The sequence below is a fragment of the Protopterus annectens genome, chromosome 8.part0 (assembly GCF_019279795.1).
Source record: "Protopterus annectens isolate FY-2018-M chromosome 8.part0, PAN1.0, whole genome shotgun sequence".
Classification (NCBI taxonomy): domain Eukaryota; kingdom Metazoa; phylum Chordata; order Ceratodontiformes; family Protopteridae; genus Protopterus; species Protopterus annectens.
In genome coordinates, this window is record NC_056741.1 from 1,568,622,092 (window position 1) to 1,568,649,106 (window position 27,015).

General features: G+C 41.4%; 1 protein-coding gene across 1 annotated transcript in view; it reads left to right on the plus strand.

Annotated features, from left to right (window-relative positions):
- Positions 1-27,015, plus strand: part of LOC122808514 — a 1,519,214-nt gene that overhangs the window by 1,237,235 nt on the left and 254,964 nt on the right. Inside the window, exon 17 of the mRNA XM_044079469.1 lies at positions 22,641-22,738. Coding sequence (XP_043935404.1) covers positions 22,641-22,738 — 98 coding nt within the window. The remainder of the gene's footprint in view (positions 1-22,640; positions 22,739-27,015) is intronic.

The window sequence follows — 27,015 nt, forward strand, 5'->3', positions numbered from 1 at the left end:
TTTCATGTCTTCAGTTATCATGGAAGTGCCAGAATGTTACTGTTACGTGGAACACACCAAACATATGAGGCAGAACTCTGCACATTCATCGTAAATCTGTACAGTTGCGGAGTATGTGTCGGTAACAAAATATCAACTTTCTGACACTAATACACACACTGTATGGCGGCATCACAGGCCACATGCCATTACATTTATATTGCAGGACACACCTACCCAGACAGTTGTATTCCTCACACAGGCCAACAGCTGCTTATCCACACTAATTGGTCTATCATGTACCATATGTGTGCGCCGGTATTTGCACTTTTAGACAATGGCAGAGCTCACGTACGTGTCTGGGGGACTGGACATTGTTACGGTGACACTGCATGACACCCTGAGGGACACATTACGTTTGTGTCTATTAACCTTCCACATTGACATTCACAGGGCATACGTTGTCATTCACATTTGTCGGTGTACATGCGTGTGACTTGTACATGTTTTCTCATTTGTCCTGATGTCTTTCTTCTCACCTGTCCACCTAGTATCACTAGTTCTGTACATGTATTTTGGACAGGTTACCTTCATACCCCTAACCTGTACACATTATGGGTAAACTCCCTGATGTTTGACCTTGTTACATTTGTCATAGTGATGTGCCTTTCTGGTAAATTGCTGGCAAGGCATTACGGACTGTGCGGTAGATAATAGTGACTGACATTTCCATTACATGATTAGTAACACTCATAACATCCGTATTCATGGGTACGCCAGTATTCTCACAACGTTCTGACTTTGTCTGGGGTATATCTAATATAGTCCCTATTTGTATTTCATGTACTATGCCTTAGTGCAGCTGTGTTATTCTGACAGTTTGCCAGTTATGGGTACCATCTTGGTCGTACGCATGTCCATCCATGATAATCGCCTACATGACACTGATATAGGGCCCTACATGTTGCCAAAATGGTTTCCGCAATATCCAGTGGATGGTTTGCCCCATTATTGAGAATATAGGCGTGTGCTATACCCACATCACTCCCACAGGGCGGGCCTATGAAATCCCTGCCAAACAACACCTAGGCCCATTTCTGCATACCCATAATTCCCATACCTGACAACCCTCTACAGTACCCATTACACATGTTTAATGTGTGCGTTACTGAAGTGTGGAGACACTTATATGCACTCCCCACTCTCCGGATATCAGTTCGTATGTCATACATTCTATCGACACATGTGTCATCACCCTTGCACCTGATACTGTTGCATCTACAGCTATTTCGTATTTGCTGCGGTCACTTCTTTTGCGTCAATGTCGGTTGACACTACGTATGATTCAATTTCTGGAGTCCTGCAATGGACACCTATCTGCATGTTTAAAGTGTAGAACTTGCTGGATTGTCACTTTCTGGCCAATGTTTTTGAATGCTGAGGTTTATTCACCTTTCCTGCATGTCTGTCTACCCATATTAGATATAACGTCGCCTATTTATGTACATATGTCATATCTACGGGACATAAGTCTGTTGTGTATACATATATACATGTACAATCCTTATTTCATAACTTGCTTTGGTTTACGTCTGTGGATTATGTGTATACACATATATCTATATCCATACCATACCTTTCCACTATACAGATTGTCGCAGAGTGTACAGCTGCTTGCCCCTTTATCTTCGCTGTGTTTTACATAAACCTGTGTCTATCTGGCAATGTAGTGGCATTTCATTTGAGACTTACAGTGGGGATTTCTGGCAAGCAGTTCAGGTTACGACTGCATACCCTTCAGGGAATCCATGCTACTGACACACCCATTATTCTATCCACTTTCTATGTTTGTTCTGGCACATATCTGGGGTTTGTCCCTATTTGTACCGATAGTTTGCATGGCTTCGTCCGGTTTCATACTTTATGAGGTTAATGGGTTTGAGCCATGTATAACTAACGTGGGGGAAACAGCATTCATTTACTATGCTGTGAGCAGATCACACACGCACAGGTGCACTTGGATTTCCTTATTGTGGGTTACATATGTTTACTAAGTCTTTGTGCTTACGTGGGCTTTATTACTTGTGACAGTACCAGTAAGTATCGGACGTTTGCGAAACACACGTTCACCTTTACATATTTAACTGTCTGTACAGCACAGACACATTCATTACACTTTCACATTATATGTGCTGTAGTTGTTGTTCAACCGGGACTGCATTCATGTTGGCCAGATGCTGTAACCAGTGTACGTTTGGTGTTCTGTCTCATTTATATGCATACCCATAGTACATAGCAACATTACCATATGCCTCACCGCTTCACTTACGTCACAGGCATCCATTCTCCTGCTGGGAAAAATGCGGTACTACATGTTACACATTCCCTATTCCCTACTGCTCTGGACCCAAGCTGCATATTTCATCACTGCAGGGATATTCAGAACCCAAAGGCTTATATTCCTGACACATACAGGTCTTTAATTGTCAGGGTGTTCATGTGGTGATCTGGGTTTAGGCTTGTCCGACTGGTGAACGGAACTGCCCTGACTGTGTTCAAATGTCAGACAAAGCACATGTACAGGGATTGTCCATTTTAAACATTTAATCTGTTTACAGACACAGGTGTTTGGGCACCTGTCAGCAGCTTATGATGTTGGCAATACATAATATGGGTGGGGGTGGTTACAATACATAATCCACGGTGAGTGGTGTTCCCATTCACATTTGACTATTTCCTGTATTCATTCTTACGAGGGTTATTATTTTGCACATGACGTAACTATGAATTAACTACGGGTATGCAGTAGTACAGTCAACATATGTGACGGTTTGTTACAGTATATATTACGGACCTCTGTAATACTGGGGACTACCCCACATCCTTCACAACATTTCCTGCTTATGTACATACTATTATTCAGTGAACTTTCGGAGCTTGTGAGAACAGTGATTACATCTGTCCCTATTTGTCCACACATCCTTTTAGGCTTTGTCCAGGTTTTCTTGCTGTAATAGGTTGAGAGGTGGTGTCGGTATGTGATTGAGTTGAATATATACTGTCGATAATTCAGTGGGGAGTAGGGTTACCACTTGTTCCTCTTTGCGAGGGGGGGTCCCACTTTGGACAGTTGTGTCCTGCGACGATACCTAAGACATGGCAAATGTCCTGTGATTTTAAGACAATAATATATTTCTTATTTTCTGTACTAGTTGCATGATACAGGTATTTTGTATCTGGTACACATAACTATTATTTGGGATAGCATAAGCTATTCAAATGCTATGGCATAAGCTTTTATCTTGGCATACACGTGTAATTCCGTCCTTTGCACTGGCCGGGGGTATGTTTTATCCTGCAAATTCTCACATTTCTACAAGGGATGTCCCACCTTGGCCATCTGAACAGGTGGCAACCCTAGTGGGGTGACCTGCATGGTGGACAGCTGTTCCATCCTGCGTAGTATGAATTGCATGCCTGTGTAGAAACTGAACAGTACCATGACTACACATACATGTTTTGTCCAGATGTGTACAGTAATGGACACCGTGGCGTGTAAACAACACTGAGGTTTCAACAGGTTACTTATCCCACGCGGGATGTGCACACATTTTGCCGTAACATTAACGCGCGGGCATTTGGATTTACGTACCTGTGATGGGATATTTACAATCGTGGGATACATATTTGCAATCCGGACACTGCCTAGGATGATACTTCCTACTACATATGGGGAATACTCGCTATGTGCAGGTGTACGGATGCGCAAGGCTGGTAGCTGGATTTGGTGGACATTCGGAAATGGGTGCGGGTTATGTGCTATACTGGGGTTGTTGCGTATTTCATTTGCATGCATGGGTTCTACTTTTGGATATCCCAGTTCCGCATATAGCATCCTATGTGTATGTGACGATTACGTTCCTGTTCATGTGTATAGCACATTTTAATATACATATGTTTGTGTGTGTTTGGTATACAATTTGGACTGTCAGGTTTCTTTATGGTTGTTATATAGTCACAACTGCCCTGCTGTGTACTATCACTACCACTGTGGGACTGCTGGTGACCATACCCATGGGGCTAGATGTGTGTATTGGCGGCGCTGACATGATGCTTCACTTCCACTGGGTATAACTTCTGACATTGCAGTACATTACGGACACACGATTTTAAATATCATTTGTTCCATGGACGGAAACTTATATTATGTTGCGTGCATTTCTGTTTTGTTCTCCATTTTGTGTGGCCGGGAACTGTCTTGCATGCTTTGCATATGTTTCATTATCCACGGACACTGATAGGTGCGATTACTATTGCAGGCAGGCTATAATATTCAGCAGTTTAGGTTGCTCATCGCCAGCCGACATTGACACGCCTCCGGGCGCAGCTTAGTAACGCCCTATGCTCTCGCGCACGTGTCCTATGCATGCGGATGTGGTAGCGGCACACCTTCATTAATATGCATATGGCGCTACTACACCATTTGTATGCCGCACGGCCGGCGCGGGCCTTACACCGGCCTTGCGCCGAGCTTCATGAATCCGGGGGTGGGTAACAAGTGTATTTTTTACAGTCATTACTGTGCAGACTGCTCACTGCAGCTGATGACATGTTTGTCACACATGCTTATTAGTTATATATATACACATTAAAGTATTGCGTGATTAACCATGTATGTGCGAGATGTGAATGTGCAAAAAATAAATGTTTAATTGTAGAACCATGATAACCACAGTTATACATATATGTTTGATATCATGTGTATGCTCAAGCCACCTGCTATACATAGTTAATTTTATGTATAATTATTTTTATATTGTCAATTTTTATATAAATTGCAGTAGACCAGCATTAATAACATTTTTTGAATTTGCTGGATTAGAACCCTGGTTCACCAGTATTGCGGCCATTAACTAATGCCTGTTGCCACAGAAACAGCTAGGCAGCAGTTTGTTTTTCACACTCAATTCTATGTATGAGTGCTGACCTCTATGCAACGCAGCTTAGTGTGTTTGTGTGATGGCAGACCACACATGTTAAAATGTATCTTTTTACAACAACTTTTTAGTCAAAAAGAGCATCATCACATGGGTGAATCAGAAACCCTAGCTCACAAGTGGAGTGTATGAGCTCTTGAAAGCACGCAATGTTGCCTTTAAATCTAAAGACAAAGATGCCCTAAGGGAAGCCAGAGTAAAGGTAGGTAGTGGAATAAGAAAGGGTATTGGGCCTATGGACATAAAATTCAGAGTCACTCCTCAGAACTGAGAGACTCTAGGTGTCCGTGGCAAGGTATACAATCTATATCAAACTACAGGTCCCTACCTTCTCAATGTGATGATAACACAGAGTTTCTCAATGAGCTTAACACCTACGTCAGCAGTGTTCAAAGGGTGCCACAATGGGTGAACCCAAGAAATGCGGCTGGTCCTAACAATATTCTGAGGCGGGTGTTGAGGGACTGTGCTAACCAACAAACTACTGTTCTTACTAACATATTCAACACCTCTCTAAATCAGGCCACAGTACCCAAGTGCTTCAAGAATACAACCATTATACCACTGTCCAAGAAGTCTGTACCCTCAAGCCTGAATAACTACTGCCCAGTAGCTCTCACTTCCACTGTAATGAAGTGGTTTGAGAGATTGGTCAAAGAGTTCTTAACATCAGTTCTTCCTGCAACACTGGACCAACTCCAATTCACTTATAGATCCAGTCACAATACGGCAGATGCCATCTCACTGGCACTTCACTTATCCTTGGCACACCTGGAGAACAAAAACTGCTATGTCTGCATGTTATTTATTGACTTCTTCTCAGCCTTCAATACGGTCATCCCTCAACATCTGATTGAGAAAGGTGTGCATGTGGGTGTTGGCACTCCTTTATGCAACTGGAGTCTAGACTTTCTTATTGACAGACCACAAAAGGTATGTGTAGGCAACAATACCTCAATGAAAATCGCACTGAACACTGGAGTGCCTCAAGTGTCCTGAGTCCCCTGCTATTCACCATGCTGACACATGACTGCATCGCTAGGTACAACACAAACCACATTATTGAGTTTGTGGATGATACTACAGTGGTAGGTCTCATCAGCAATGGTGGTGAAACAGCCTACAGAGAGGAGGTGAACCAACTGATTGGCTGGTGTGACAAGAACAACATGGCATGTGAATAAAGCAAAGGAGATAATAGTAAACTTCAGGAAGAGATGTGAGGCTCATTGTCCACTCGCAATCAAAGGAGAAACAGTGGAGAGGGTGAAGAGCACCAAGTTCCTGGGGGTGCATATCAAGGAAGACTTGTCTTGGTCAAAAAACACCATTCACATTGTTAAGAAGGCGCAACAGCAGCTACACTTTCTAAGAAGGTTGAGGAGAGCAAAATTACCACCTTCAATTCTCACAGACTTCTACAGGGATACCGTTGAAAGCACCCTGACTAGAAATCTCTCAGTGCGGTTGGGAAACTGCATGATTTTAGATCGCAAATCTATCCAGAGGGTGGTGAAAGTGGTGTAGAGAATTATCAGGTCCACATTCCCATCTATCCAGGACTTGTAGCCTGCTCAGTGCCTCAGCAGAGTCAGGAAAATAATCAAAGACTGCACTCATCCTGCCTATGGTCTGTTCTTATGTTTGTCTTCAGGCAGGAGATACCATATCTTGCCTTTAGTAAAATCAGTACACTGATTTAAAAAATTTTACGCAAAAAAAAAAAAAATTTTAGAAAATTTTTAAATCAGTGTACTGATTTTACTAAGGGTTTGTTCATTATGGTTGAATGGGTTCATGTTTCTTTGAAAAGTGGATGTGAGCTGAGCATTCCTTAGAAATACTGATTGACTGCTTGTTAAAAAAGAGTATTTAAATGTTTTAGGGGTGAGGTTCAGTTTGTTCTGATGAAGCCAATTCATTGATGAACGCGCTCAGCATGAAACACTGTGTATCTGGACTGTATACTGGTCTTTTATTTGCTTTTATTCATTAAAAGGAGCTTTCCATGGTCCTTTTGGTGCATTTTTGTCTGTGGTTTTGGTCTGTTGAGCACCAACACACCTTTATTTGGTTTTTATCTTACAATTTTCTTATGTTATTTCAGGGAAATGTAATGTATTATATATATTGTCAATGACACAGGGGTGTTATGCTTCTAAGATGGTCCATAGACACTTCCAGGGGAATGCTGGGCACAGTGACAAGTGGCTGTCAATCATATAGAATTTACTTTTCTGTTTAAAATGTGTGCATATTTTGTGAGAATTTTGTTGAAAGCATATATATGATCATAGGAAGTTTTTAGGCTATTGGCCCCAAGGCCATTATAAGCCTAGCCAAGAGTTTAGCCCATGCATAGACAAATCAGCACCCGATGGCCCTGTCCAGCAGGGACACAGGTGGAATCCCAGGGATGTATTTTCTACTTCCCATCCAGTTATCCAGATTGCACTTAAAAAGGGGTAAAGAGGTCCTCTACTTGACATGGAGAGGGCATCTATTCCATAGATGGGGGAATTTCTGGGACACAAATCTCTCCTGCCAGCAAGTCCTATTGATGTCACAGACCAGGTTGAGGTCATGTGTGTGGGTTACTTGAGTGGAGCTTGACTTGCGCATATGCAGAAGTCCCATCAAGGTGGGGTCTGAGATTGCCTTGTATGCCAGACAGAAGTCACCTCTGAGGAGTCTGTATGAAACAGAGTAGAGGCACAGGGCTTTTAGCCTATCTGTGTATGATAGATTTTTGAGGCCCTGGATTCTTCTGGTGAGGAACCTCTGTGGTCTCTCCAGTTGCTGCATGTGCTTTGCGAGGTTCATGCTGAATGGTGCATTGTACTCAGTAATGGGCCTTATAAGGGAAGAATACAGGGATGTTATGACCTCCTTGTCCCTGGATGAGATGCTCTTACTTATGAGGTGGGCCATGTAGAAAGCTTTCCATACAATGGAAGCAACATGGAGGTCAGAGGTCAGGCTGCTATCAATCTGGGTGCCCAAATCCCTCACGACAGACTGCGTGCTTAGAATGTTAGGTATGTGATCATTTGTGGGGACATCTCTCTCCCCAAAGGGGATGATGATGCATTTTTTATATTCAGCTTGAGGCCATGTTTCTGGCACTAGTCATTTGTTTGGGTGAGTCCATGTCACTAGGGGAATTGATGACAGCTCCCAACTTGCAGTCATCTGCAAACCTGGTCAGCCATAGCCCACTGGTTTTGGCTTGAACCTCAGAGAAGTATATCCCAAATAACAGAGGCCCCAAAACCGAACACTGGGGTACGCCACTCGATAAGGGTCTATTGCTTGAGGTGGCTTCCCCTATTTTGACTAGGTGGGTTCTATCAGTGAACCAGCTGGCTACCCATCTGGTAACATATGGATTGATGCCTAGTTGAGAGAGTTTATCTATTATGTCTGAGTGGGGATATTGTCGAAGGCTTTGGCCAGGGCAAGGTAGGCGGTATGCACTGTCTTCTCCTCATCCATGGCTTTGGTGACTGTCTCAAAAAGTTGACCAAATTTAACAGACATGACCTCCCCTTGATGAAGCCAAACTGTGTGGGATCAAGTGTTTGGAGGTTGCCAATGTCCTTGTTAAGAAGGTCCATGATAATCTGCTCCATGGCCTTGCAGATCAGGTTAGTTAGGCTGATGGGTCTATAATTTCCCGGATCAGTGGATGCTCCACCTTTGTGTAAAGGGATGACAGTGGCTGTCCTCCACTCAGCTGGGACTAAACCTGTACTCAGGCTTTGGTTGAATACAGTGCCTACTGATGCTGCAAGTTCCTGCCTGAGTCCATGTAGGATGCAGCCTGGGATGTTATCAGGTCCCATGGAGGCTGTATTTTTTGCCTTTGAGAGAGCAGTGATGACCTGATCCCTAGATATAAGGGAAAGGGGGCAGGAATGGGAATGTCCTGATTTACTGATGGGGGGACAGAGGGGTGAAATTTTCGCTGAATCTGTCAGCCAGCAAGTTTGCTATATCTATGGCATTTGTATATGTGGTATCTTTGATCATCAGTTCTGAACAGACCTGGGTGCTGCCTTTGAGATTACGGACATATGTGAGGAAGGCCTTATGATGGTCTCTAGTAGATGTGGCCAATTTGGACTCGAAGTTTGCTTTGGAGGATTTCACTAGTGCTCTTATTTGCTTGTTTAGGCTAAGGAGAGATTGCTTTCAGTTGGGCATCTATTCCTTCTTGGTCCTGGTCAGTAATTTTTTTCATTTTTTATAGAGTTTATTTATTGCAGATGTCCACCAGACTGGTTTACTCTTCCTTGCGAAGGATGATTTAGTCCTGTCAGATAGTTCTGATTCCATGCATCTATATAAATGTTTGTATAGTAATTTGGTATAGTTTTGGATACTGGTGCCAATTGCTAGAGAGGGGGAGGGAACTGTGAAGCTGTTTATACCATCCCTCAGGAGGCTGTAATCAGCTTTGGAGAAGTTTTTTTGATTGACTCTAGCTAGGGGGGGAGGGAGATGGTGACTACAAATGTGACCACTTTATGGTCGGATCTTACAAGGGAGGATGATACTGCAGGGATGCTGCAGTCGTTACTCATCTTGGTTAATACCAAGTTCAAGATATTACCACCTCTTGTGTATTGACAAAATCGCAGAATCCCTGGGCATTTGTGTTCTGGCAAGAGTAGTTCTTCCACTCTATGTTTGGGTAGTTAAAGCCACCCAGGATCAGGGTAAAGGGTTGAATCTTGATATATTTGAAGAGGTCTAGATAGGCAGTTTAGGTATCTTGGGTCAGATTTGGGGTCCGGTAGCTAGCTATGATTTGTATAGGGGTCTTGTCAATAGTTAACTGCACCTGGAGTGTCTCTTGTGCGTCATACTGTTTGACCAGCCTGGAGGTGTGTATGTCTGTAATATATATTGAAACTCCACCTCTTTTGGCTTTACTACCCACAGTTTGTGGTCTGAATGTATGATAGGATGAGTAACCAGGTAAGGCTGGGGTGCTCTCCGCAGCTTTGAACAAGGTTTCTGTGACCACACAGATGTCAGCATTTTCCAGGGTTAGGAATGCTTGCAGAGAATGCAGTTTCAAGTTTAGACTCCCAGCATTTAGCAGCATGACCTTTAATCTGCGTTTTGTTGAAATGTTTATGTTGGTAGTTTTAACCTCGTCACTTTTCCTAAAAAAGGCACTATAGGGGAGGCAAGAGCCTTTGCCAGAATCATGAATCCCAGGTGAGACAGATGCAGGCCATCTCTGGCAAAGCATCATGGTCTTAATTGAATTATGTAGTATTCCTTGGTTTTTACAAACTTTTCATTTGCCTCTGTTTTTGGGGGTCAGAAAGCCAAGTACCATTTGTGTGTTGCCGCAACAAAAGTTGTGTGTGTGTTTAAAAAGGTTTGCTCTTGAAATTGTGGAGTTATCCTATTATTTCCATGATAAACAATACATTAGTAAAGTGATATTCCTTTTTTTGGTCCAAACATTGGTTTGTGTGTGAGTTTGGTATGGTGCAACCACACAGCCTTCACTTTTAATAACTGAAATGCATGTCTCCAGTGCTTAATGTTGAAAATATATGTATGTGCATATGAATAGGAATTAAATTATGTAATATTTATGTGTTGTGTCCTTGTCTGTTTTGTGTCACATAGGATTATGGCACCCAAGCATACAAATCCATGTCAATCCACTTTCAGTGACCCTGAAAATGACATCATAGGGCAGGTGTTCAGGTGCCATGGCTCCCTTCTGCTTGAGAGAGGATGGGGGGATGTGGCTGGCAGAATACATATTTGGAACCAGCTAGTCAGTGATATGAATGTTATAGGGGGGGTGCACCAGGACTTATGATTTGGTGCATCACAGGGCCACTGTTATGATTTATTCAACCCGGAGGAGAGCAGCTGCAGTTGTCCATGAACAGTTGGTTATGGGGGGGGGGGTGTCCTGCTACAGAGCTATCACTGACACCAAATGAAGAGTTCCTGTCCACTGTCAGAGATCCAGAAGACTCAGTAGAAACTGCACACTAACACATGATTGATGTCAGTGCTGGTGTTTCTGGGAGGACAAGTATGTGCCATGAGGAGATTCCAGGTAAGCTTATGTATGTCAAGTTGTAAAATTTGGTTGTATAATAAAATATAGAAACATTTAACTAATACTTCATGGTGTTTTTTTTTTTTTTTGGATGAACCTATTGATAACTTAAGAGACTTAACAACACATTATTGTTCATTACACGTGGGCTTTGGGTGGATGTATTAACTAAGATTCAGTTCAGTTAAAATTATTGCTAGTGGACATACAGGCAAATATTCTGTATTCACTGTCCCCCTGTGTTATTGCAGTTGTGATGATTGCATCCTTACCTTGCTTCATTTCTTCCAGGACCATTCTCCCTACCAAGTGTGGCATCATCTTCACATGGTAAGACAAACATTTTTATTTGATTATTGATGAAAATTCTTCAGATATATGCATTCGTCTGTATGTGTGAGGTGGGTGTAATGAGTGTTGTGTGTATTGCTGTACCATCTGCGATAGTGTGACCAGTGTTAGTTTGTTATCATATAAATTGTTTTAAAGATTTAGTGCAGGTATTAATTTCTTTATATGTGTTTGTTGCTTATTATCATAGGTGATCCTGACAATGGAGGTGAAGGACTCTTACCACCTGATGTCAGAGTACTAGCAGACTCTGATGATGATGGTGGCCAAACACAGGCACAGTTGGGGGGTACAGAGGTTGAATCTGACACTGAGGTTGACATTCAGCCACCCTGTGTATTTCACTCGGGCAAAGTCAGTAGGCATACACATACCTCTTCCACAGAGCCCTGAGATATTAGACAGGTGAAGAGTGACGCACTTGATCAGGGTAGTGTGGTTACTGCAGCTTGAATGCTGGTTGACTCCGGCTGTAGCCAAAATGTGGGCAAGATTCCACACAGAAGACTTGTTGGGGGTGCTCAGAGGAGGCCTGCTGTCCAACCTCCTACTGATCCTGGTGTGTCTTTACGTGCCAGTCAGCATATGTTTAGGGTCATCATGGAGATGCAGGCACATTCCACAAGGACCTCTGTGGACATGCTTAGGGTTATAGATGTGGCAGAGGCTGACATGCATGACTGCCTCCAGAGTGTGGCTGATTCAGTGGATCGGATGAATGACATGATGGACCAGGCAGTGTCTTTGATGGAATGTCTGCTGGGAGGGGGACAGCATCTGTGTGGATGTAGGTCAACAGCATCATTTAATGCTAGTCAGTGTGGCTGTGCCTGATCATGCAACTCCTGGCAGAGCCAGTTCTCACTGTCAGGGGTGACAACAATGAAATGTTACCTCTACCATGCATGGCTCATACCTGTCTGACATACCAGGACGTAGAGCTAGCTTAGAGCTTGGCTGTGTCCTTGCAGACTCTCACACACGTTTCAACTTGACTGTCCCGACAAACACACACGCTTAACAGTTCCATGGGTCATTCGTGAGATTTACAGCTCATTCTGTCTCCGTAGCCATTTGATACTTTATCCAAATTTCTGCCTGCCTGTCAGTCTTACTCACACACACTCACTGCCTTTTGGTGTCCTGCCCTTGTAAACAACACCATGTGCAAATAATGATAACTCTGCGTAGCCTTGATTTTCTGTCTTTTAGATTCAGGGATACATAAGACTTTTGTCTGATGCCCAGGGTCCATAGCAGACTGAGTGCTTATTATATATGTGTTTGTGATGCTCTTTTTGTACTGCTTTCTTACATGTTTTTGTATTGTGTGTGAGGACTATTAGCGGACAGAGAACACATCTATTGACATAAGTCATTGCTGTCACATATTGATCTCGTCACCCACCTTCTAATTAGTTACATTATCAAGTAAAATGAACTCCAAAAGGTGCAGTGCACAAAGAAAACCAGTAAACCAAATGAAGCAATGCTCTGGAAAGGAGGGTCCCAATGGATGAAAAAATTGCCTTTATTAAAAACAAACAGAATATTGAGTGCTTTAGTCCCACACCAAGCAGGGACTTAATCAGAATACATATACGTCCCTGCTTGGTATGGGACGAAAGTGCTCTATATTCTGTTTGTTTTTAATAAAGGCAATGTTTTCATCCATTGGGACCCTCCTTTCCAGTGAGTTGCTTCATTTAGTTTACACATTATCAAGTAACACTATGCAAGGATCTGCCATGCATTTGTATTATTAGCCATTTATTTTCCTATTCCAGGTTCAACACTTGCCTTGATAGTCTGGCAGTTACAAGTGTTTTAATTTGGGGCTGACTCTGTGTGATGCTAGCAGTACACAGCCATTACATGGGTAAGCAAAAGTTGTGAGCATTACCTGGCATCCGTTTTACTGTATGTATCTGCATAGGATGACAGTTGTACCACTTAAGTGATGAGCATGTGTGCTATCCATTACCTCTTGGCCAGGGTGAGAGCATATTGTGCATGCCTATGTCTACCTACACACACAGCAGCTGGTGGTTCCCCCTGTGACTCCTCACCTGCGTGTGGCTATGATGACCTTGTCAGTAGTGGTGGGATGTGTGCCTCTTCCCCTTGGTGATCCTGCTGAAGCTGCTTTCAAAGGATAATATTGTAAAGTATAGCACAGACAGTGTAAATTTTAACACGAGTACAGGGATTGCACTGCAGGGCTCCCCTAATGTATCTAGACACTGGAATCATTACTTTAGCAGCCCAAACACACACTCTGTGAGATTTCTTGTTTGAGGATGTGGCTCATTATGGCTTCCTTTGGTTGGTGTGTATACATTTCTGATGGGCGTCATCAGCCACAACTCTAATACATACTCTGCATCCCCCAGCACTTGCCCTTGTGGGATATCCCCCTTAGAAAACCTCTGATACGGTTGAGAGTTGTGCCAGATACAGGAGTCATGTTAACTGCCTGAGTTGCCAATACACACATTCAGGATGACTCCCTTAGTGTTGTACACAAACTGGCATTTAATGGAGTGGAAACCCTTTCTGTTTATGTACACTCTTCTATGTTCCCTGGATAGTGTTTTGATATTAATGTGTGTGCACTGTGCAGTCTATGGCACCCAGCACTTCAGAGAAATATGCTACATGTTAGAAATCCTGCATAGTTGTAGCTCTGTCCTCAGGTGTACAGGGAAATGTATGTATGTAGGTACTAGCGTGTTGTAGCATAACATTCAGAAAATGATGCAGGATCCTGCATGCTAATTACTGTTGATCTCTGGAAGGTGCCTGTAGCTAATATTCTAAGTGCTACACATATCTTAGTCTCCAGAGGTACTTGGTTCCCCTCGGTTTGCCCATGCTCTCAACTGAGGACGACAGAGGTTGCAGAGTTCTCGTAGTGTGTCTCTAAACACCCTGTAGCACTCTAAAATTTCCACCTCATGCAGACCTTGAAAAGTTAAATGGGGTCTAAACACCCTTATAGGTTCATAGGTTCATACTAGGCTATCTGCCCAAGGGCATTTATAAGCCTAGCCCAGAGTTTTGTGGCTTTCGCCACCCCTTTAGTTTGAAGGAAACTATGCCCATTATTTTGCTGTGCCTCTGTCAAGCAGTGACACTGAGGTAATCCCTGGGGTATATCTGCGATCTCCCATCCATTGGTCAAGATTTCTTTTGAACAAGGCCAGCGAGGTGCTCGGCCTCACATGTACCGGGATTTTGTTCCTCAGCATAGGGAGTCTCTGGGTGATGAATCTGTCCCTCCAGCATGTCCTATTAATAACCGTGTCAAGGTTTAAGTCTCCCGCCCTTGTAGTTCTGAGGGATCTAGATTTTTTGAGGTGAAGCATCTTCATCAAATCTGGGTTTGACATGGCCTTGTATGTCAGGCACAGGTCACCTCTGAGTAAGCGTGTTTACTGAATAGAGCTGGAGTTCCTTCAGTCGGGCAGCATAAGACATATTTTTGAGACCCTTTATCCTTTTGGTGAGGAACTTTTGGGGCCTTTCCAGCTGCTGCAGGTGTCGGGTCAGATGCATTCCGAATGGGGCATTGTACTCAATCATTGGTCTGATGAGTGATGAGTACAGGGGGACGATGACCTCCCTTGATCTAGATGTGAATCCCTTCATGATCAGGTGGGCAATGTAGAAGGTCTTCCTAACTACTTTAGCAACGTGAGTGTCAAACGAAAGGTTACTGTCAACCTGGGTCCCCAGATCCCTGATAACCTCTTCTGTGCTCAGTGGATTGTCACCTATATGGTAGCTAGGGGTAACCTTGTTTTTCCCGAGGGGTATGACTATGCATTTCTTGACGTTTAACTTTAGGCCATGGCTCTGGCACCAGTTTTCCGTTTCTGTGAGACCCTTCTGAAGGATATCTGTGTCAGATGTGTTCTCGACTATGGCGCCCAGTTTGTAGTCATCTGCAAACTTTGTCAGCCATAACCCTCCTGTGTTTGCTTGTACTTCTGAAAAGTAGATTCCAAACAAGAGTGGGCCCAGGACTGAGCCCTGTGGGACACCACTTGTGACAGGCTTTGAGTCTGACATGGCGCCAGCAACTCTGACCCTGTGGGTTCTGTCACTTAGCCAGTTTGCAACCCATCTTGTGATGTATGGGTTTACATTTAAGCTGATGAGTTTTTCAATGATACCTGAGTGGGGTATTGTGTCGAAAGCCTTTGCCAGGTCGAGGTAGGCCGTATGGACTGCCTTTCCCTCATCAATGGCCTTGGTGACTGTTTCGAAAAAGTCAACCAAGTTTAAAAGGCATGATCTGCCTTTGACAAAGCCAAACTGGGTTGGATCCAAAGTCTGCACGTTCCCTATGTCTTTATTTATGAGTTCCATTATGATCCTCTCCATAGCTTTGCAGATCAGGCTTGTCAAGCTGATGGGACGGTAATTTCCAGGGTCGGTAGAGGCACCGCCTTTGTGAAGTGGGACCACAGTTGCCGTGCACCACTCCTTGGGTATGTGTCCTGAGGTGAGGCTAAGATTAAACAGCTGTCCTAACTGCGGGTTTAATTCCTCATTGAGTTCGTGGAGCACACAGCCGGGGACACCATCCGGTCCCATGGATGCTGTGTTTTTCGCGTTGGAGAGAGCAGTTCTCACCTGGGCGTTAGAGATGTTTGGGGGGCTACAATCCTCTGGTATAGATATCTCTCCTTTTGGGGGGGAGGGGGGGAGAAGTTTGCACTGAACCTGTCAGCCAGTATGTTGGCAATGTCTGTAGGTTCAGTAATTTTCACATCATTTTGAGCTAATTCTGAGCATATCTGGGAGTTTCCTCCCAGGTTTCTAACATAGCTAAAGAAGGCCTTATGATTGTCTTTTGAATCCTTAGCGATTTTTCTCTCAAAATTTGCCTTGGATGATTTTATGAGGGCTCTTAGTTTTTTACTTATAATGATCAAAGGTGTCTTACCTTTTAAGGATTTTGCTCTATCTTGTAGTAGCTTCCTCCTTTTGTTGTAGAGCTTGTTTATGGCTGGGGTCCACCAGACTGGACGCTTGCCTTTGGTACAAAGAGTCTTTGTTTTGTTTGGGATTGCCTGATCCAGGCAGTCCTGTAGGTGCTGGTAGAAGGCATTTGTAAGTGATCAGCGGCTTGACTAATGTTTTCCGCCGGCTCGGGGGCCTTAAAGGAGACCACACTATTCTTTAGAAGTGTGAAGTCGGCTTTTGAGACGTTTTTCACTGTGGTCTTTTTTATCTCAGGTGGGGGCGGGATGAGGACCTCCAGTGAGATTAGTTTATGATCTGATCTCACCAGTGAGGGGTATACTTCCGGTGTTGAACATTGTGATCCCATGTTCGTGATGATGAGATCAAGTATGTTTTCACCTCTTGTGGGGATGGTGACTAGTTGTTCCATGGCATTTGAGTTTATGAACTCCAGGAACCTTTGGGCTAGAGTGTTTGGGCTTGAGTAATGATCCCAGTCTATATTAGGGTAGTTGAAGTCACCTAGTATGATGGTGTTTGGAGATACATTTATCCCCTCCAGTGTTTTCAGGAAAGCTATGTGAGGTTCCTGAGTTTGAGAGGGTGGCCTGTAACATGCTACAAATTGCAGAGCAGTCTTGCCTATGGTTAATTGCACCTGGATGGTCTCCGATGCATCGTGCGTTGCCACCAACCTAGAGGTGTGGGTGTCCTTGATGAATATGGACACCCCCCCCTCCTTTCTTGGTGTTGTCCGGATTTTGGGGCCGGAACGCATGATATGAGGTAAAATCTGATAGTGCTGGGGTGCTCTCAGGAGCCTTGAACCAGGTTTCAGTCACAGCACAGACATCGATGTTCTCCATACTGAGAAGGGCCTCGAGTGTGTGCATTTTGAGGTTGAGACTTCTGGCATTGAGCAGCATTACCCTTAGTTTTTTTCCTTTTTTGTGTTCTAGGGTGGTAGGTTTAGAATTTGAGCCTTGCCTAAAAAAGGCACTATAGGGGTGGCAAGAGCCTTTGCCAATATCCGGAAGCCCAGGGGTGACAGGTGCAAGCCGTCCCTTGCGAAGCAGCATGGCTTGTCCAGCATGTCATCCCAGGCAGACAGACATTGGATCCCCTTTGAATGACACCAGAGTTTAAGCCAATTATTAAAGCTAATTATCTTATCCCTGTATTGTGGCATCATTCTTGGTGAAGGTAGGATACTGCTCAAGGTCAGGGTCATACCTGCCTGGGCTACATAATCAGAGAGCTCCTCAATGTCTCTTTTCATGTAGTCCAAGGAGGTACGTCTCAGGTCGTTTACACCAGCGTGGACAATGACTGAGTCGTACTTGTACCTGCTGTTGAGAGATCCTTCTCCTTCTTAGCCAAGATCTGCTAGCAGCAGCATATACTTGGGCCTGTTGCACATAACACATGTTAAGAGCAACAGCAGCCCCTGACATTGTTTCTGTGTAGAGTAGTTTATGTGGCTGTATTCCAATAGGCACTGGAATTTGCAGGCAAAACCTGCACTGAGTCTACATGGTTGCTTTATAGCTTGTTGAATAGCTCCTCTGACTTGGATTGGTTGATTAGCATACAGTTCAGCTGCTTATGCAGTAATTTGCATGCCGGGATGTTTACCATGTTTGCACAGCTCTACACGACACATTGAATTCAGCCCATTATTTGAACTCAAATGTATTTGCCATTTTGCTTCTTCATACAATGTTTTGTATAATCACCCTCACTTATCAGGTAATATAGGCTGTAAAATATGAAATTATTTATTTGTTAGTCTCTGTCGACTAGAAAAGTCTAATTTGGGAAAAAGCTATTTTCAGCAGAGGCTGCACAATAAAATGACATGTGATACATAAGGTGGCAATAATGTTCGATATATACAATTTACAAATAAATAAACAGAGATATAAATATGTTCAGTACAATACTAACAGAAATTAAATTAAATAGAAAGAGAAATCTTTATATACTAAATACTCTGAGGGTAATTTGGAGATGCAAATTGGAGATGCGAAGAAGAAGATAATGTATTAGATATGTGGATGAGATAGGAAGAAATAGTAGAAAAATAATGCTGAAGGTATGGTTTGGAAGAGAGTTAGTGAAACAGGTGTATAGACAGTGGTATGATAAGTTAGTACATGAGAGGAGTAAAAGAGTGGAAGCTATCAGTGTGGTTAGTAAAATACATAGACAGAAGCAGATATACTACAGTGGGTAAAAGCAATGTAAAAAGTTAAAGTTACTGGCAAGAATGGCGTGCTTATACATGGATTAAAAAATATACACATTTCAAATTGCTTGACGGTTAACTATTATAATTCCTCACATTATATGCTTATTATCTATTCAAATTGTGAATATGTTCTCTTAAATGAGACTGTAATGCTCATTCTGTTTTCTTTTGTGTGTGGTAACAGCTGCTCACCACATATTAGACAAACATATACAAGACACTGAGCCAGATTCAATAAACCCTACACTAAGTGTACATGATTTGTATTCAAGAACAGTATTATCATGGTTTTGCGCTTTCTAGTCACTCAGAAAGATTACACCAAGTGTACATGTAGTCTACACTGTATGGTAACCGTCATGAATCCCTGTCAGTATTTAAAGCTGCAAGAATATCAGTAGGAAAACTAAAATCAGGAGGAAGAAGGTGTGACTAATGTCTATGTCGTCTGTTCAAGCAGAATGGTGTACACTTAATGTAGGCATCATTAATTGTTTCTTTATCAGCACTGTAATTAAAACTAAAATAATTTGTCTCTAGATAGATGAAAGCATTTGTTTCCTCATATACCAGTGTAATAGCGGTATTACCCACTCCCACCCACCCCTGCGCACACACCTTTTGTTAGCAAAAGCATTAAAACCTGGAATTTCAGATCAGTGTGATGGTTAGTTGCACTACAATGCCTCATTAAAGCATTATATGCATTCCTTCCATTGAGATTTTACGCATGCTCTCTGGATGGGTTGGAAAATATATATGGGTCTAGGACTATTCACTGAAAGCATATTTCATTGAAAATCAAATGACTGTACACAAATCACTTAAAGCTCAATTCACTGAAACACATTTCACTGAAAGTTATATATGGCCTTTTCCCCATTGTTGTACGACCCTGGATTTAGTATATATATAGTAGGGGGGGGGGGTCATAGCCCCCCACATATTTTGGATATATATTAAGTTCACAAAAGAAGCTGCGGTGGTACAGCGGTAGCTTTGTTGCCACACAGCAAAAGGTTCTCCTTTTCGATTCTTGGCTGGAGTGCCTTCTGAGTGGAGTCTGCATGTCCTCCCCGCGGTCGAGTGGCTTCCGAAAGACATGCGTGAATGGGCCTGCCTTCACTGAAGGTTGGGCATGGGGCTGGCAACTCAGCATCGTAAAAATCTACTGCCAATCATTAGCGGACCCGAGTTCTGCTGTGGCGACCCCCTAACCGGGAAAAGCCGAAAAGACAAACAACAACATTAAGTTCACAAAAGAGTCATTTATTGGAATTGCGAGTATCCATGTTTATAGTTGAAAATATTTAAAATAGATGGGAGGGCTATGCCCCCACACCCCCCCTTACTATATATACTAACTCCAGGGTCGCACAACAGTGGAGGAAAGGACATATATAACTTTCAGTGAAATGTCTTTCAGTGAATTGTGTTTTCAGTGAATTGAGCTTTTAGTGAATTGTGTACAGTCAAATGTGTTTCAGTGAAATGTGCTTTCATTGAATAGTCCTAGACCCATATATATATATATATATATATATGTGTGTGTGTGTGTGTGTGTGTGTGTGTATGTATGTATATATAAATATATATATATATATATATATATATATATATATATATATATATATATATATATGCAAAATCTGGGTGCATGTGTATGTGCGAGTTGCAGTTGTCATCAGAAAACTGGAGACTTTTTGTTTTTAATTGAAAGAGTAGTAGCTTTAGCTCCATTATAGCTGATCCACCCGAATAATTCACTCATTCTAAACTGTAATTTAGCTTACCACACCAGTAATGCTCTAAACCAACTAAGCACAATTGAATCCCTTCTTTCATCTTATTGGTCTCTATTAGCTTTCTTACCCTAGCAATCACTGCCCATATCTCCAGCAATTCTACTTTTCCTACCTTATCTCTATTGTTGCTTTTCTATTCCAAATATGTAACTGTACATATATTTGGATTATTAGATCTTCTGTGTATATATTGTTTGTGCTAACTCATAAATGTAAAACATTGTTATCTGTGCACTGTACATTGCTTTGTTACATTATGATGTAACCCGGGATGAGCCTGTAATTGATCATTGTTTTATCAATGTTGCACCTATGAAACAAATTTAAGTAAACACAAAAATAGATAAATAAAAATAAATAGTCACTAAGCTGGTAACAGATGAAATTTCCAAAATGTCCATATTTGTACAAAATTAGCACCTACATAAGAAACAAAACAAAATGTGTGTTTAAAATATTATATTTTGTCAGGTTTTGGATTCAAACTTACATTTAATGGAACTATGATTTAAAAGACTATCATGTGATTTTCTGAAACTGAATCTTTTTTGTTTCTATAATATGATCTGTTTACATCTTTTTGGGTAAGTATTGAACATTCAAATTAGTGAACTCTTAAAAGCATTCCAGGTTTGATGAGGTATCTGTCCAGACACATGCAACAGAGATACCTTACTAAAAGGTACAAAGCCTAAACAGTATGGCCTACATAGACTGACTGACAACCCAGTCACTTTACTCAGTATATTTCAGACTGCTAAGAGCTGACCTGTGCTGGCATGCAAAACATCCTCCAATCCAATATTAATAGATTTACAGCACATCAGCAAGTCAAATGACATCAGAAATCCTCAGTCTAGGGATATAAACTTCTTCTGTAACATAAACAGAATGGTTTGGAGAGAGAGAGAGAGAGAGAGATTTTGCAAAAGATGCTCTGGAACAGACTCCCTGTCAACGTAAAATCTCATCCCTGTCTGTATTCACGTGCAACTTGGATCTATGGAAGGGAAACAGAGCATTTACCCAGGGCTGCCCCCTGTACTACTGGTGGACAGAGGCAGCTCCTAAATGCTTTAGCCCATGCATGGGTCCCCTCAAATTATCAGTTGTTACCCTTATTAGAGTAATGTATAATTATCAACAATAGGATGGGTAAGACCAATCTAACACCAAATGGTATAGGTTAATTTAAGCTCCAAAAGGTAAAATGCAGTTAGCCTAGTACATACCTGTGGACATATGAATTTTAATATTATCCCCTGCTACATTTGTACACATTACAATATCTTCATTGTAAAATGGTGATTTGTTTTATATCTTAGACGCATAAATTACAATTTGGCAATTTTCCAGTGGTGTATGTTCCCATCACATTCAAGCTGTTCACTTAAGTTCATACAGAATCATTGCACATATGCAAGCACTGTTAGACTAAACAGTTTTTAACTTTGTTTGAAGTACATGTTTAAATCTCCTTGGGTCTTTTGATTACTTTAGAAAAGAGGCATACATGAAGGCAGATTTTTCTGGCATTGTATTCTTTGAGAAATCAACAGCTCTTTCTTCATCATTACTTTCTATTAACTTTTGTATTTGTAGCCTGGCTCTGTGGCTCAGAGGGATGGAGCTCTGACTATGACTCATGCAACTGTAGTTCAGTTAGCACAGGAGAAGCCAGGCAGTGAGGGAGAGCGAGAGACATGGCCCACTTGCCTTACCAGGGGTGTGCACATCCATGGTGGTAACGAAGGAAACCACTGCTTATGCTGTAATGGAAAGGGTAAGGCTGCTTGGAAGGAAAACCCACTGCAGAACTGAGATAGCATCATCCACTGTCAGCCTGTTGCACGTCTTCTTCCTCATGGCACCTTACTAAGTATAGACATTTTGGGTCAGGGAGAAAAAAATACAAGAAAATGTCAAACCATCCTTGATGGTTAACTCAATGATAATACCTCTTGGTTGGCTGTCTCTCAAAGAAGGGAATGAATGGAATGATAGATAGATAGATAGATAGATAGATAGATAGATAGATAGATAGATAGATAGATAGATAGCGAGTAGGTCTGATGGTTAACAGCATCAGGCACAAAATAAATAAATAAAAAATGAAAGAAAAGTAAAAACTTTATATTTGTAAACAGTGACAAAGTATAATCATTGTTTTATTTATTTTTAAGGGTTCGGCGCAAACTGATTACTGTGCTATATTTGAAGATTTAATTTACATCAAAGTTCCACCAAGTATGAAATTTTTTGAAGAACTTCTGTCAGAAAGGTATTTAAATTTGCAAATTATTATAAAATAAACCATATAACATTCTTGAACAATTTAAAAGTGATGACCTTTGATTATTTAAAGATATTTAAATGTTAGAAGAAGTAATTGCAAATCATTACTGCATGCTACTTAATGTGTTTTGCTAAAAATGCTGAAGTTCTGGTTCCATATGTCATCCACTTCTGCTTGTACACCCTATAAAATCTGGAGAAGTTTGGTAACTTCGTTATACTTACAAGTTATCTGAAAAAATGAAGTTTAGACAACCTCTCAACCTGGAAACACCAAAAATCTGGACAACGCACCAAGAAAAGTAGGTACAACTGGTCAAAAATAGTGTGCTGTTTAACATAAAATTTGCATATAGAAATTGTGTAACCCCACCCACTCCAGTGGAATTATGGGATACCAGTATTCAAACACAAGTTGAAGAACAGACAAAATATTAAACACAAAATATAACCAAAATAGTGTTTTATTTAAAAATTTGAGCATGTTTTAAACTTGTATAAAACTAAAATACAGTTGTCTTTTATAACTGCATTGAATCGAGAGAGATATTAAAAGCTGACAAGCAACAGCTGACCCCATGTAGAAAAGCAGAAAAAGGGGGGGGGGTTGATGATGTTGATCTAATTCTAGTCAAGCTTGCATTGCACTAGTTAGCTAACAGGTTCATAGTTACTAGGTATCTCTTTCAAAGGAAGACGTTTTCAGGACTGCATCATCCACCCCCTTTAAAAGTACAACACAGTACAGTACCAGCAATCCATCTACATACTGTGGGAGTAGAACCTACCACAGCCTTCTGCATCAAAAGCAAGTATACTACCCGTTGTGCTACTAACAATGCAAGCAGACTTGACATAAGCAGCACTAAACTTCTCTTCCCCTGAAGCTGTCAGCTTCTTGTAAAATCCAGTCGACACTCAACTATATCTCTCAGCTTTGCAGCACAAAAAATCTGGAAAAAGCCAAAATTTATTAGGGGGACAAATCCCCAATAACCAGGAACATATTTTAAACATTGCTTGTGTAATCTTGGAAAGTGTCTAGAATAAAATGTTTTATGTTACCATGTGTTTCCTGAAAGATTGGAAGACTGAAACTTAAATGGCTATCATTATTCAGTAAATTCATTTCTCACTGATTTGCTAGAAAACCACAAATTTTAAGAGGAACAAACCAAAAGTATGAGCCAAACATTCCAGACATTGAATCACAAGGAATCACAAGTGGTGTTATGGATAGGGAATTTAGGCTTTTGCTCCTTGTACCTAAGGTACAGGGTTTGAGTAATATACTTACCTAGGGCATTTTTTACACATACATACATACACACACACACACACACACACACACACACACACACACACACACACACACACACACACACACACACACACACACACACACATCTTACTTAGATTGCAGCAATAAAAACTTGCAAAACAGCAGCAGCAAAAAGTTTCCTGACAAGTTACAGCACAGATGTATTAGGGAAGAAGACTGTTATACTATTAATTGCAATTGAACACGTGACAGTTCCAAACTGCCCCTCCCGCACCCCCCAGCTGCGCCATTAACACAGCTACTGACAGTTAAGCAACTAACTGCAAATGTGAATTTACTTGAACGAGTCGATAATTGGCAACTTTCATCATTTTATAATACTTTTCAGGTTGCTGTTTGGTTGGTGTCTAAGATTTCTGAATTGAGTGGACCATTTATTTTTACCTGGAGGAGCCAGGGGAAGAACTGGTGATATGTCTTCTCATAATTTCTTTAGAAGAGAAGACTGGTCCATCTGTGGCATCCAACGACTGCTGCTTAGAGTGCTTGCTGCACAGTATTAATAAATGGCTTGCCTTCCTTCCTTGCTGTAATTAATTTAAATACACATTACTACACATCAGTAGCACAGTACAGCTGCTGCTGCTCTCAGTATCCTCCACCACCACTCCGTTCATTAATTAACTCTGCTGTTGCAACTCAAACATGTTGCCATACAGAAAAAATAAACACAGGGTGCAGTAGTACACCAGCAGTGCTCATGAAGCTGACGCCATCGCAGGCCCCTGCACGTGATGACATCAGCAAAATTCACCCCCCCCCCCAAAAAAAGACCCCCCCAGGAAAATTCAAAATTAAAGAGGCCACTCGGGAATTCATGGCACCCCATTATTTCAACCTCAAAACTGGTAAATACAGAGGAATTCGGCATGGTTGAGAGGTATGATTATAGTTTTGTTATGTGACCCCTAATAAACACATTTACCTTGAAGTAATAAACACTGCTGCTTACTACTTAAGGATACATGTATCCTGACATGTGTTGACTTTGTGGCAGTAGAGCCATTAAATGCTTATGTTTGGTTAGTATTCTAGATACACATTTTTGGTTAAACTCCTACTCTACATTCCATGCACTTAAACAGGAACTGTGCTGCTCTTAAAAGAGTTCTGCTTCTTGACCACCCAGGAATAAACTTGTTTACCCTTTCTTAAGTCTGCAATTAAAAGCAGAATGAGAAATTCAACAATGCTTGGTAAAAACATAAACCCATTTTAGTGATTTGTGGAAACTGATGATTTCATAAACTTCTGCACTGTTCTTATCAGTAAGACTTTTGGAAGATTGGATGAGTTAGTCATTTTTTTCCTTAAAACCAAATGTAGTTTTCTGTGTCAATACAGTTGTTAGTAACTTTCTTTTACATCTCTTCAGAGTTTACTGGAACCTATAGTATAGTGGATATAGCAGGATAAGCCAGTACAGTATGCTGTTTGTGGTGCTAGGGACAGCTTACTGGATGGTCACTTTTTAGAACTGGATTAACTTAATAACACCACTCTGTCAGAGATGCTAGGTGGGCAGATTGGTGTGAGGAGGGAGATGATTTTTCTGAGCTGTGATACAATTATGATGGCTGCCAAAAAAGCAATTACTAAAAAACAAACCAAAAAAAAAAACCTCACCAACAGCCACCAAAGTCCAGCACCATATATAATGAACATCTTTTTCAAAAACAAAAAGAACCAGTGCGGACACCACATAGAAGAGCATAAAATGATGTATTTGATAAAACAGAACATGAACAGATAAGCACTTTGGGTTAAAAACCTTCTTCAGATCAAATCTAATGAGCTAAAAACATCCATTTAAACTACTATAGGCCAATTAGATTCTACATTCAACTGACGTCCTTTTAGAATGGGCTTGAGGGGAACATGCCCATTCAGACCCAGCAATTTATCTGCTTGCAGTTCTGTGATCCATCGCTGTTCAGCTGTAACTGTTATTTCAGATTTTTGCTATTATTAAATAAAAATGTCTCTTCAGCAACTATTTTCTTAATTTATCAATCCACAGTTAATAGCTTCCAATTATTTCTAATGACTTCACAGACACTGTTCTCATCACTAGTAAAAGTCATTGTAACTTTGGTTCTATTAACGTTTTTCTCTGTAGAAGAATGTTTAGTAGTGCGACTCCCGTAATAACCAGAAAACTATGGCATACCTTAAGTAGATCTTAATTCAGTCTTTGCCCCATCATGTTATTTACTTCATTAGCATTGTAACTTCTGGCCATTAATTGTTCAGCAATATTTTCAGAAGCTTGTAAAAAGTCATCTTCTGATCTATGCAATCTTGATGTTCTAACCAAATGTCCTTTCATTATATACAAAGTGCATGCTAGTTCTATGCAAAAGTTTGTACCTCCAACAATTCTTCTTATACATCTGGGTGGTAAATCTATTGTCTTTATCAACAGAAGTACATACATCCAAAAAAATCAATCACCTCATAAAAGGCCAGCAGGGTCAACATAAGACAGTCAGTAGCGCCTTCCATGTAAGATACAAAGATATTTTGGCAAGGATCGGGGGTAGTGATGGGCACCCCCTGTGCAAACAGTTATGCCATCCTTGTGTTTGCTAACTGGGAAGAACATCTCGTACTTGCACCTGTACATGAGTTTCATCAATATATCGCTTATTATAAAAGATTTGTTGATATATTTTTGCTATGGCGAGGCACTCGAGAGCAACTTAAGGACTTTGTTTCTTGTTTGGAAGGCACCACTGACTTTCTTACATTCACCTTGCAGGCCTTTTATGAGGTAATTAATGTTTTGGATGTACATATTTCTGTTGATAAAGACAATAGATTTACCACCCAGATGCATCAGAAGACATATTGGAAGAACAAACTTTTACATAGAACTAGCATACACCCTGGCTATATATATTGCAATATAATGAAAGGGC